This window comes from Haliaeetus leucocephalus, unplaced genomic scaffold (assembly GCF_000737465.1).
Source record: "Haliaeetus leucocephalus isolate CR32 unplaced genomic scaffold, Haliaeetus_leucocephalus-4.0 Scaffold273, whole genome shotgun sequence".
NCBI classification, from domain to species: Eukaryota; Metazoa; Chordata; class Aves; order Accipitriformes; family Accipitridae; genus Haliaeetus; species Haliaeetus leucocephalus.
In genome coordinates, this window is record NW_010972709.1 from 8,513,071 (window position 1) to 8,525,914 (window position 12,844).

Sequence of the window (12,844 nt, forward strand, 5' to 3'; positions counted from 1 at the left end):
CAGGCGGGGTGCGGGAATGCGGCGGAGGGGCAGGCGGGAGCCGCGTTGCCCTGCGCTGCGCGGCCGTGGTCCGAGCCCGGCGGGAAGAGGAGGAGGAGGAGGAGGAGGGAGTGGGGGGGAAGGCAGGCAGGCGCTGACAGGTTGTTCCTGACGCCATTGCCGTGGCACGCCCGGGCGGGGGGCAGGAGGCTGCCGGGCTGCGGCCGGGGGGGGCGCCGGGACTGGGGAGAGCGGGGCCAGCCGTCAGCTGCCGGTTGGCAGCCCCTTGCGTGGGGAGAAAATAAAAAAAAAAAAAAATCATGCCGGCCGGCCCTTACCCTCATCGCCTTCTCCATCAGAGCCTTCCAGACAAAGCGGTGCCTGGGCGGCAGCGAGCGCGGCTGACGGTCGCCGCAGCCGAGCCCGGCCCGGCCAAGTGGGGCAGCGATCGCCGGCGGGCGCCGCTGGAATGGCCGGGCAGGCCCGGGCGAGGGGCGGTTGTGTCCCCGGCTGCCTGACACCATCCCTGCTGTCCGTCCCGTTCGTCATCCCCGCTGTTGCGCTTGGCGCGGGGCTGGAGAATTACAGGCTGGTGCCTGGGCGAGCGCTCGGCCTTCGCTGAGGAATAGCCTTGGACCAGAAATGGTGTTTGTAGGTCTGTCTCAACGCAGAAGGCTCGGTTTAACTGTATTGGTTAAAGCAATACAATGTCCTTGCTGGGGGATGTGTTCCTCAAGGAACAGGTTTATACTGGTATGCCCATGCAGGAAGTTAAATAAGAAAAATGGTCCTTTAATACTTTTTTTTGGGTAGGGAATTGCAGCACTATGCAGACGGGTTGGTTTGTACACAGTGGGGTGTGCAGGGTATCCAAGTTACCTGGCTGTCAGTTATTGCAGTGCTTCATTTGTCCCTGGATAATTTGGGTTTTAGAATGTGGTGAGTGATATTGGCAAAATAAACCCAAATATCTAAGGAAATCCTGACTGTTAGAACAAGAGGAAATTGATGCTTTTTCCCTTGTTTGTTACGGGTTTGGGTGATGGTTTTGATTCAGATTCCTCTAACTGAAATTGTTCTACATAGTTTATTTGTTATTGGAATTATACCTTAGTATTGACATTGTTTCTAATAGTTGATGTAGCAATATCCATGCCAGTTGATACTGAGCTGGGAAGTGTGTGTGATGCAGCAAGTAATTCCTCAGAGCTTGTGTCACATGGATCACTGGGCAAGTTCCACAAGGTACAGCCACCATGGCATTAAATTTGGTGACGTGATTGAAAGGGATGAGGGACAGGTGGAGGCCTGAGAAATGTCTCAAAGCTTCTTGAATGATTTCTTTTCCTAAAGTTCTCTAATCTCCACCAAGACCCTCTTGGGTATTATGACGTGTTTAGTAGTGTCTAACAGAAATTGCCCTCATCTGACCTAAGCTATAGTTCGTTGGTTGTGGACTCTACTTGATTAGCAGTCACAGAGATGATGTTTCCAGTGATAGCAAGAAATTCTGGCAGTGTGAAGTTGTGAAGGAAGATTGCTTAGGATTTTTCTCAATAGCAGTCTGAATAACTTGGATTTGAGGTTTCCGTTTGGTGCGGTAACTCTGGGTGTGGGACTTGGCATATATTAGGAACTCTTGTTTTACTGATAAGTAGCCTGTGATATGTTAGTAATTTGGTTGAATGATAGTGTGATAGCAAAGCATCAAAGTCGAGCAAATCCAAACCAGTATTATAAACCAAAGAAGAAATCAGCTAGCTAGTCAGGGAGGGTCCCTGTTGTCGCATCCAGGACAGAGTCCTGGGAATCCTAAGCCATAATCAAGACTTTTTTTCTTCTGTTTCCTCTGAGAAAAACCCAAACAAAAGCCTTCCAAATTATGTTCCTTGATACATATGAAAACCCAGGGATAAGCAAGTCTTGAAAGGCTTCACCGTAGCATAGCCCTGACTGCAATTTCTGCTGTGGGGATTTTTCCCCACCAGTGGGGGCAAGTTCTCAGACAAAGATTTTTGTCAGTGTGGACTTCGGGAGTGGGGAACAGATATCTGTTTGTGTACTGAATGACTTCATAGAAATCTTCATGTATGTTAACAAAAAAGTAAGAAATGACTAATTCTCATGTAGGGCAGGTGTCATCCAAACAAGGCTTACATTACAGCCTCAGTCTCTAGTGTACTTTGAAGAGAAGCCAGGGAGGAACTTGCATGGTAGCCTTGCAGAGATGAATGATGGTACAGACAGCTGAGATCTGTGTCGAAGAGAAACCATGTGCTTAATAAACCAGTGGGAAAAGTGGTTATCTGTTCCTGAGCATAACTTTAATGTGGATCTTCCTTGCTGCAATCAAAGGCTAACCTCTAAATTCTGCAGCTGTATGCCTTGAATTCATCCATATTCTTCCAAATGCTTTGCAGCACTCTGAAAACCACTATGAGATGTGTGCCAGTTAGGAGGGAAGGATAGCATTAACTGCAGCGGGACTGTTGGTGGGATGGCAAGTGAGTCTGAGCTTCCCAGGGGCTGAGTTGAGCCGGGAAGGGAGCCGCAAGTTCCTGAAGCACCCCAGATGCTCCGTTCAGTGCATGACACAAGTTTTTCCCTAAATAGCTTATGGTCTCAGTCCACAGTCCTGCAAGGCTCTTTTTGAAACCAGCAAACTGCTGTGCTCAGGCTTCCTCTGCACTGTAAAAAGGCCTTGATCCAGAAATGTGGGGGGAAGAATGCAGAACGGGATGGGGAAGAAGGAGCTTTACAGTAACATTTCATGCAGCCATTCCGTTGTATGTGCGTGTGTACTCTGGCTCTATTTAAAATGGCAAATTCAATTTCAAAGTCAACAGAGAGGGAGAAGGGAGCTCCTGCCCTCCGTCTGCTTGCATGTGGGTGTGCCTCAGCGCGTGCAGAGCTGGGCTGGTTTCCCACAGACGAGCTGTTTTGCACCGCAGCACTTGGCGGACGGGCAGGGGTGGGCTGCAGGAATAGCAGCGCTCCTGGCCCCTTCCTCAGCCACCCCAGCTGCACCGTTGCACGGCGTGAAACAGGGGAATGATTGAATTGTGGAGGTGCATAAAAAGGCTAGGTGGTTGTGTAAGGCTCTGTGGATTTTTTTTTTTTTTTTTAATAATCAGTGGAAAATTCTTCGTATGCTTTTACAATAATGAAATGTGGAAGGTTGGTTTGTATATTAGAGGTGCCAAGGACTTAACAGCACAGCCTGTGAGAAACATAGAAACATCATCCAAGAAATGTGCTTGCTGTAGAAGTGATTAAATATGTTGATGAACTTCACCACTAATTTGACAAATACTACCCCAGTATTAGACAAATGTGACACTTCTTTCCATTAGGTTTGTTTTATATGAAAAAATGCTTATGAAAGCATTTTTCATTTGCTCTCAAATAGCTCATCAAACATGCTGCATTTATAAATAAAACCTGCTCCTTTGTCATGGCTATTAATCTGGCATCTGACAGTCAATCTGTCACATTACTGCCTCTTACATCATCACTAAAAATGTGTTTTTGTAAACAAATATAATCCCAAGTGAAGTACACCATAGACCTGTTGTTCAGCACCTTCCGTTCATTAGATACCTGTGCAGGTGAAGGGCCACATCACTTACAGGACTCAAGGTTTTTGATACCGTTCACATTGAAAGAACTGCTTTTGAGTGGTTGCGATTTTATTTGGGGATTTGTGAATTTGGTTTTTATTATTATTTTTGCAGAGTTATGATTTAAAATGTGAATAACAGTGCTGTATAAGCTTCCCCATATAAGCTGTCTTCATATATTTTTCATGTTCTTTTTGTAAGATAATAGTTATTAAAAGTTCATGGTGTACAGCAACTTGCTAGCTATATTGCAATGCTGTTCTTCAGTGCTTCAGTTGCCAAACGGAGGAGGAATGTTTAGAAATGTGTATTCCTAAACTTTTACAGAAAATGCTTACATTTCTGTAACTTTGTGATTCCCATTCCTGGAAACTGCATGCTAATTTTATCAGCATCTCTAAGCAGCAATGTAAACTTTCAGCTGTTTTTCTAGACAATCTTTCTTTCCCTTTCAAGGACGTAGTCTTCTGATTTCCTGATGGAAAGTAGTTTGTTATTCCTAATGATGCCGATAGTTCTCTCCTGCCAGAAACGGCCAACTTCCGCCAGTGACACTGACCTTGCCCTGAGCAGAAAACTTTGGAGTAATGTGATGGCCTGAGCAGCCCCGTTCCGTCATCATGCAGGTCTTTAAGCTTGATACCTAAAAATAGGGATGGTATCCAAAGAAACAGTAGATCACAGAACTATGCGATGCCTGTAAAATTCTTTCAGGGAGGACCAAGTAAGGTAACTGGAAAAAGCTGATAGCCCCAGTCAAAAGGACTTTTTATTCAGTGAGCACCAGGATAATTTGAAGACGCATTTGTGTACTTGTTTGTATGTGCTCAGAGTACTTTGTTGCTGGTACCCAGCTGAATGGATTTGTCAGAATGTTTTTTTCACGGTTAAGGTTATTCAGTTTCCAGAGGAGAAAGGGAAAAGGAGACTGTCTGAAAACATTCCTTGCTAGGTTCACCACCCATCTTTACTGCGTCTTCTTTACTTTTTGCTCTCAGTATGAGTTGTGTTTTGTCATCCCAGCATGTGGGCATCCCAAGTCGGATATCTAGCGGCACAGCCCAGGACTTTGCACCCTAAGCGTGGCCGTCTCTCCCCGCAGTACAAGTCCTTGGCAGCTTTGGGGGCTTTTGCTTTGGCTCCTGTGAGCGTGCAGCAGCCGTGCAATGCTGGCGAGCACCAGGCTTTCACCGGTGTTGTGCCAACCCAACCTGGTGCAATAATCCAAGTAGCTGTGGACACTGGTGTTTACTCACATTGCAACATGGGCACATGTAAGACAGAAAGGGTTCGGGTAGTGAAACTGTCCTGTCTGCAGGTGAGCCTGGGTAGGTTAATGAAATCTGCCATTAGTCTATTAAAGTATGATCTGCCATTGCAGCCGCTCCTGTTTGTGTAAAGCACTTTGTAAGGAGCACAGATGTCATATAGAGGATTTTAAAGCGTAACTAATGAGCTTGGTAATGTAATCTTCCTTGATGAAGTTTAAGACATAATTGAAAAGTTTTTAAAAAATAAAAATTATGGCAATTGAATATCTTTTGGGGGTGGTGGTGATAAACGTCTGCCTGTAAGAATGAGCACGTGGGTCTGTGCTTGAGAAATGTCTGTGTACTTACCAAAAGCTCATTTTTCTAACTTATTTCAACAAGCCATGGGCTGACACTTGCACAGTTGGTGTGCAGATATAACATTTCCACTAGCCCAGGGTTTGGATTGTGGGCTTCTGCTCTGTGCCCACCCAGGAAAGCACAGGCAGCGTGCTGGGTGGTTTGTGGGACAAGAGGGGAAAAAAAAAAAAGGTCACAGAGTTAAAAAAGAGTTAAATGCCAGCACTGGGGTTGGCTAGGTGCCTTCATAACAAAAACTCTTTGGGGATCTTTGAATGTATATGGGATATAAATCAGCATTTGCTGATTTTCAGCCACTGGTGCATGAGTTACTTGCTGAGCATTATATGCTCTGGAGGACGCTTTGAGACAATGACGTAATGGGATTCCTGAGGGCTGATAAACCTCCCCAGTTAAAGCATTGCAACATGCGACTCTGTTATTGCTGTTTGTAGTATTGTGTTCATTGGTTGGACTTTTTTTTTTATGAGTCCCTTTACATTGCATAGAAGCCTCCTGCTAAAAGTCTATGTAGGAGAATTCTTAGTAGAAGTGGTGTATATTCTTTACTTGAGCATGGATACTACTGATAATCGCCTTCAAAAACTTGCTAGGCAGGAAGTTTTTCTTTTGTTTGTCTAATTAGGTTTTCAGTTTGCTTTCCCTGTAATTCAGGAGGTTGCAAAAACTGTGACTCTAGCCAGGCAGGAATTTCACAGAAGTGTTATTTTTACACAGGAGATTCTCCCATGCCCTTTCTTGCTTATACTTGGAACTGCATTATTTTTAGATTGATTCTCAAACCTTATAGTAACTCAGCATTTGTAAATTGAAATTCTTACAGCAACAAGAATCTTTGTGGTGGGAACACCATGAGAGGTCATGGCTTTGATTGCAGAATGTGTGCTAAATTTGGGGTAATTTTCTGCAATTGCCTTCTACTTCCCTGCATTTGTAGGTGCCATCAGCACTGAGGGCTGCTGTCTCATTTGGAACCAAGCAAGTGTAAGCAATTTTGCAGTGCTAGGTGTTAGCATTCAGAGACTAGTGAATTCATAGTACTTTGGAAAAGAAAAGATTAAAAGCAATATAATTGTATGTAAACAGTTGGGCAGAGTGCACTCTTCTTAAATTACATGTTCTGATTAGTTTGTGGGGTTCATTTGCCATTTTCTTATACATTCATGAAGAAAAAATTCTGGTAAGTCATCGAACTTACTAAAATGTCTGGAAGTTTGCTCTGGAGATTTAGGTACTGGTTTGAAGATCTGCCCAGATACTTGGAAAGTTCTTTGGAGTGTACCGGTGAATTTTACTTTGTAAAAAAAATTCCCAGCACAAGTAAAAAATATATTAAATTCTAGTAGTACCCTCTTTAAGCCTTATCCTATTGTAAAGATTATGGTATAGGTGCATAGGTATTTTTGCTGTTGAATACAATCCCTAGAAGAGGCCCACCCTAAAAAATAAACAAAGGTAACTGGTTTCAGATGTCTGATTACAAGGACCGACTTACTCTCTCTGTAACTGGGAAGCACGTTGTGATGAAACAGGGTATGTGGACACCAGGTTTGCTCCCTTGGGCAAAGCCTCTTATTTGGAGCCTTATCGTAGAGGTCATTCTGAATTCACAGTCATTAAAACATGGAATCAAGGCTAATCTTGTGTGGTTTTCTCCATTGTGAAAGAAGGAAAAGCTCCTTTTCCCCCCCTCCCCCCCCCCCCCCCCCCAAGCATATCTATTTTCTATTGTGATCCAAATACCACCATTTTCACTATCTTCCGTTAAAATATATTTGGGGTACAAGTGACTATTTGTCTTAGGTTTTCATCTGCAAACATGAAAGAAAACTGCAATTAAAAGCTATCAAGCTAATCAAACATACTTCTGAAGTAGAGTTTATGAATTTGAGTGTTTTACACCAACTTTACTGTTTGTCTCATGTTGGTAACTGCCTTTCAGATGTGGGTATTATACACAACTTTGTGGGGAAGAAAGATCTACTAGTTAGTTTTTCTTAACAAGGAAAAAAATGTTTGTAGATTTGACAAAAATTGATAGTTTCAGGGAAAAGTGTGACTTTCTGAAGTGGATTACATTTAGGGTACTTACGTTAATTACAGTTTTATGGTACTACCTAGGGAATAGTCAAGGATGGAATTCCATTGTCTTAGAAATGTTACAAAAGCAGAATAACAGGCGATGTCCCTGTATAAAGGTAGGCAGAGATGGCAGTAGTGGTGCTGCAAGTCTGTAGGAAGTCAGATGCCTTTCGTATATACTTGAACAGTAAAGCATCTCCAATTATTTTATTCCAGTCGTTTGATCTAGGTATTCATGGCTATCAGAGTTTTGAACTGTTTGCATTACTCACTGTGTTAATTTATGTCAGATTTTCCTGCATTCTCCTAATTTTCTCTTCTTCAGCAAATGAACAGTTTGCAAGTCAGAGCTGACAACTGCAGAGGCTTTGATAAAGCTGACCTCTACATGGTCAGTGACAAATATGTGTAGGTGAAAGCAGTAGGATAGTTACTGAAATTGGGGGACTTTACAGGTCCTCTGGTTTTGGAATGGAGGGTTTGACTTACCTGGAGCTGGTAAGAGACTATTCAGCACCATCCAAAACTTGTGATTTTATGTTCCTTCAGTACTGATATGTGGGTGCTATGTAGTGCTCTGCTGTCTTGTCAGCATTTTGGTCTCAAAGCTTCTTTGAGTGAGAAAACCTTCTCCCCTGTGTTTGGGTGGCACCTGTACCCTTATGACTTAGGTTGTTCTTGAGTACAGACTAGAGAAAATCCACCTTTTCAGGGCTCATCTGTCACTCTTCATGAAATACAATAATGTCAAAGTAATTTGATTATGCAAAAATCCTTTTATCTAGTTTTAAAAGCTTGTGAGAAATTATCTTGCAAGTCAGCCTTGTGATGTTAATGTCTGTGCCTGTTCATGGAGCACCAAATCACATGGTGACACCTTTTCTTTACTTGTGGAAGCAAATTTTAGTTTTTCTTTCTCTTCCGTACTGAAGGAATTGACTTAACTGATAACACTTCTTTCTGTTTATTTACATGCAGCAGGGCATAAAACATAAAAAACCCAGTATTTTGTAGGAAACCACCTTCTGTGTGGCGAGTTGTAAACTGTTCATCATGCTGCATGTATCTTCTGGCAAGGCAGTGTCTTCAAGAGCTGAATGCTTTGTGTACTTCCTTAAATAGTTATTTCTTTCGGTTAGATGTGTGTTTAACTGAAGTTTTGTAGCAGAATGCCGTGATTCGAGAACAGATCTTAGCGGTGGTTTCTGGAAAGATGTTTGTAAGAGCTCTGAAGCTTTTGGTTATCAATCTGGCTGATATTGGCTTTCCCAATTGTCAGTGAAATTCAATAGGTCTGTTTTTAAAGGAACAAGGGGGATTGGGGAGAGATTGGCTTTCAGTAAGAAGCAGCGACAACAGAAAAGTAACCCTTTTGGAGTTTAGGAGGGTACAATGCTGCAATTTCACACAGAGAGGCTTTTTCGAGGTGCAAGAGGGATCTCTGATAAGTCCTCGCATCTCCCACGAAGTAACCAATGCTCTGTTTGATTCATTGCCTCAAGTAAGGATTCGTTACGTCGAGCAGTGCGTGGTTTTATTCACTGAAATTCGTGTGAGAGCTGAACTTCCACTGGCTGCAGCAGCCGGGTCGAAGGCCCCATGAGGCGCCTCGAGCTGGTGGCGGGCAGGCTCCGGCCTGTGGAAAGAAAGTCACGGTTCTCTGGTGTTACCATTACTTAATGAATTGCACGTGAATCCTCCACATTCTTCTAGAGAATAAGTGTTTCCTGTCACCTCATCCCGGGATCTTTTGGCTGAGACAAGCAACATCTAGCCTGAAGTTTGTAGGCCATGCAATGGTTTCCAAAACAGGGAGTACAGTTTTGTTACGTATGACACCCAACTGTGTGCTGGAGGAGATTTTAACCTGGGTAACTTCAAATATAGGCACCACATGCCATCGCTGGGATTTATTTATTGACTCGGGTGAGTTCAGAGCTCCCCAACAGCAGCGGGGAGAGGTCGGGGCACCGGCTGGGCCGGGGCTGCTGAGGGGAGCCTTGGTGAGGTGGTGTGTACTGGTGGTTTAAAGCGGTGCTGGGAGACCTAGCTTGTTAGCTCGCATCTCACAGCCTGGATTTTAAATATTTTCCGCAGCGAGAAGAGGGAATCCTTTAGTAACCCTATCAGTTTCAGTGAAGTTGGTGTGGCTTTCCTGAATTCCCATGTAACTTTTTAGCAACCATGTAACTTTTAGTAAAGGCCAGAAATTATGCTAAATAAGTGGCTTTAATACAAGCCTGAGTTGAAAAAGTAAAAAATCAGCATGCCGACGTGTTCCTATTTTATTTATTTTGAATAATTGTTTGAAAACTGGCATTACAAGATCTAAAAAGTAATTGTTGAGCTGGATAATTGAATCACGACAGTATTAAATAGAGCAAGAACAGACATCCTGCTGACAAAGTAGACAAAAATGCAGGAAAAAAATTAGAGGAGAAGTTACATTGGACTAGTCTGCCTGAAAATAGGATGCACTTAAATTCCTGCAGCCCTTTTCCTGGCAGCTTGGGTTTGCAGCACTGGATCCAGGTGTTGGTCTGGGCTGTCTGAGCTCGCAGCCTCTGAGGTGGTGCAGCAGCAGGACAGTCACCTGAATTGCTGAAAACACAAATTACTACAGCTAAACTAACAAACTGAGACTGTGTAGCTGGATCTACAGTGCGTGTTCTCAGTCAATGAGAATGTACATTAACTACTAATGAATAACACACAATTTGCCATTAACATAAACAAGAGCTAATGACTGTAATACTGTGTAAAAATAAAATCAGTAATCATTTAGTATCTCTTTTCAGATTCCTCTTAAGGTTTAATTTTTAGAGGATTATAGGTTATAATTCCTTGGCAAGACTATTTTAAAGTGCAAAAATTCAAATATGCAAATATTAAAAGCCTTCTGTTAAAAAGGTATAAATGTTTATGAAGTCGGGGTTGCGAGGAAGGGGAGGAGAACGTCTGTCTCCATCTCCTTTCTTGAGGACATATGAGATCACTTTGCACGTATGCGTTCTTGTTTAAATTTAGTTTGTAAATGGGGAAAGCCTCCTTTTGCTTGAGGAAGTTTCCATACACCAACAAGGAAACAGAAGCACTAATAAAAAGTACCTGTTACTATTTGATTCACGGGAGCTTTCTGGCATAAAACCTGTGATCCAGGGTTGATGCAAGGGGACCTTTCTGCCTGTACCCCACACCTCCTTGCTTCCTGAAGCCCCTTCATTCACAGGAGGCAGAAGCTCTCCCGGCAGCCAGCACTGACTCAGTGTAGTGATGAGCTTGGTCCGTGCTTCTCTGTGCATCGGTTTCTTGAAAGCAAAACAAGGAGCCTCCCCAGGCCTCGTTGCTGCAGGCGCATTTCTAGCACTGCCGCAGGCCTGACCAGCTTTGAACACATCGTTGCGTGATGTTTTAGTAACAGCTCCAACACCATACGAGTTGTTTGCTCGTAGCTCAGCGGACTGCGAGGCAGGCTGGCAATGGCTTTAGCAGGCAGAGTGTCTATTTGGTAGAAGGTCAGGCTCTGGGTTTTAAGATGCTTGTAATACAGTGGATAATTGACAGATGAGAGGTGGTGAGTGACAGATCAAGAAGTGATGCTCAGCTGTTCTGCCTGGCTGGTGGAGAGGGTCTCAGGTGTGTGTTTGTGAGTCAGAGAAATGTGTTAAAATTTAATGCATTAATTTAAAATGAAATGTTCCTTCCATAGGTGTTGTGAGTGCTTAAGATGCTGTGGCAGGAGAGACCCAAGGCCTCGTACTGTTTGGCTTGGCCATCCAGAGAAGAGAGACCAGAGATACCCCCGCAATGTGATCAACAATCAGAAATACAACTTTTTTACATTTCTCCCTGGGGTAAGTGTGAAGAAAGTTGCTTTTCATCATCCTGCCCCAATGCTTTCCCTAATTTCAGTGGTTTTACAGTAGACAGATGCAGAACTGGGAGCTGGAGGAAATAACTAAAGTTTGGGTTGTGTTTGGTGGGCCTTCTGCAAAGGCTGCCTCAGAGCAGCAGCAAACCAGACACAGATCTGTCCTGAGTGTCCAGGACTACTTTTAAGACTGCCCTAAGTTAGCATTTAGGCAGTAAAGGAGCATGCAAAAATATTTGTGGTGGTTATTTCAATATGCATAATTTCTGAACTCCATTAATCTCTTCCCTCCCTTTTTTTTTTTTTTTTTTTTTTTTTTTTTTTTTTAGGTGTTGTTTAACCAGTTCAAATACTTCTTCAACCTTTATTTCTTGCTTTTGGCCTGCTCTCAATTTGTTGTTGAAATGAGGCTTGGCGCGCTTTACACATACTGGGTTCCTCTGGTAGGTAACTTAAGGTTTATTTGTTCAAGAAAGCTTAATTTTGATGAAATTTCTTTTGCTGCCTTTTCTCTAGGGCATTAGTTTGCACCTTAAATCATTTTGTTAGCTTACTTTTTCAGGCCAGCTCCATACCTGTCGTAGTGTAGATGCCTGTTCTGGCCGTAAGCTTTATTTTGTAGAGGTTTGTCAAGGGTGTGAGAGGACTCTGCCCCCAACTTGTTCATCTGTGGGGTGTTAACAGGCACAGAGCTCTCGCCACTGGCCACGGTGACTGCAAGGGCAGCAGGGCTTCATGAATAACATGAGAAAATGAAAAAAGACTGGAGCAACATGTCTGCTGTTCACAGCTGCATCTAAACACAGCATGTGCTTGTGGAGCATCTGTGTGGGGTGTTGCACCCTCGCGGGGTGGTCACACAAGGGCTGGTGCTTGCGGGACCCCAGAGCAGCCTGGCAACTGCAGCGAAGGACTGAAGGGCACCTTTCAAAAGTGACCTTAATGAGTGGCCATATGCGGAATGTTGGCAAATTACGCTCCCCTGCCAAACAGTTTGACCTGTGGCCTTGGGATAGGTCAGCAGGCTGCTTCATGGTTTAACCGTATTGTAAAAAACAAAAAACTGAGAAACAGCCTTCCACAAACCTCCCACGTATAAAAATAGGCACACATACTCATTCACGCTCACGCAAGGTGCAGATACTCTTTCCTTCCTGTAAATTATTTGCCCTTTTCTTTTGATAGCCATGTGTTTCATCTGCGATCAAAGGAAATCGATAATAATCAGGTTTGAAGCAGAAACTCCAGTGCTGTCAAAGGGCAGAACAAGGAATAGTTGCACAGAACGGGCTTCTTAAGTCTCTAAAATGCACTGTATGAGCTAGTTACAACTGCTTAAATGCTTAAATATAGGTACCTATATATTTTTTTCTTTTATCCCAGTAAAACTATTATTTCTCTTTCTATCTGAGTAACTTCTCTGCTGCACTTCAGCTCATAGTATTGTAGAATAATTTTGGTTCACAGGGACGTCTGGTCCAGCTGTCTGCTCAAAGCAGGGCTATCTTTAAACATAGGTTGGTTTAACTCATCTACCTGAGTTTTGAAAATCTCCAAAGATAGACATCCTTTCTACTTTAAAGAAGCAACTGAAAATTGATTTAAAAAGCACAGGGCTCTTTCTAAGACACTACTTGTGCACTGATTTGAGAAATGGTGGT

The 12,844-nt window shown here is 43.3% G+C and overlaps 1 protein-coding gene across 1 annotated transcript in view; it reads left to right on the forward strand.

The window, feature by feature from the left end:
• Nucleotides 1–4,623: 4,623 nt before the first annotated feature.
• The window catches only part of ATP9A (ATPase, class II, type 9A), a 56,037-nt gene continuing 47,816 nt past the window's right edge, over nt 4,624–12,844 (forward strand). Inside the window, exons 1-4 of the mRNA XM_010569784.1 lie at nt 4,624–4,917; nt 7,638–7,720; nt 11,022–11,166; nt 11,513–11,626. Coding sequence (XP_010568086.1) covers nt 4,624–4,917; nt 7,638–7,720; nt 11,022–11,166; nt 11,513–11,626 — 636 coding nt within the window. The remainder of the gene's footprint in view (nt 4,918–7,637; nt 7,721–11,021; nt 11,167–11,512; nt 11,627–12,844) is intronic.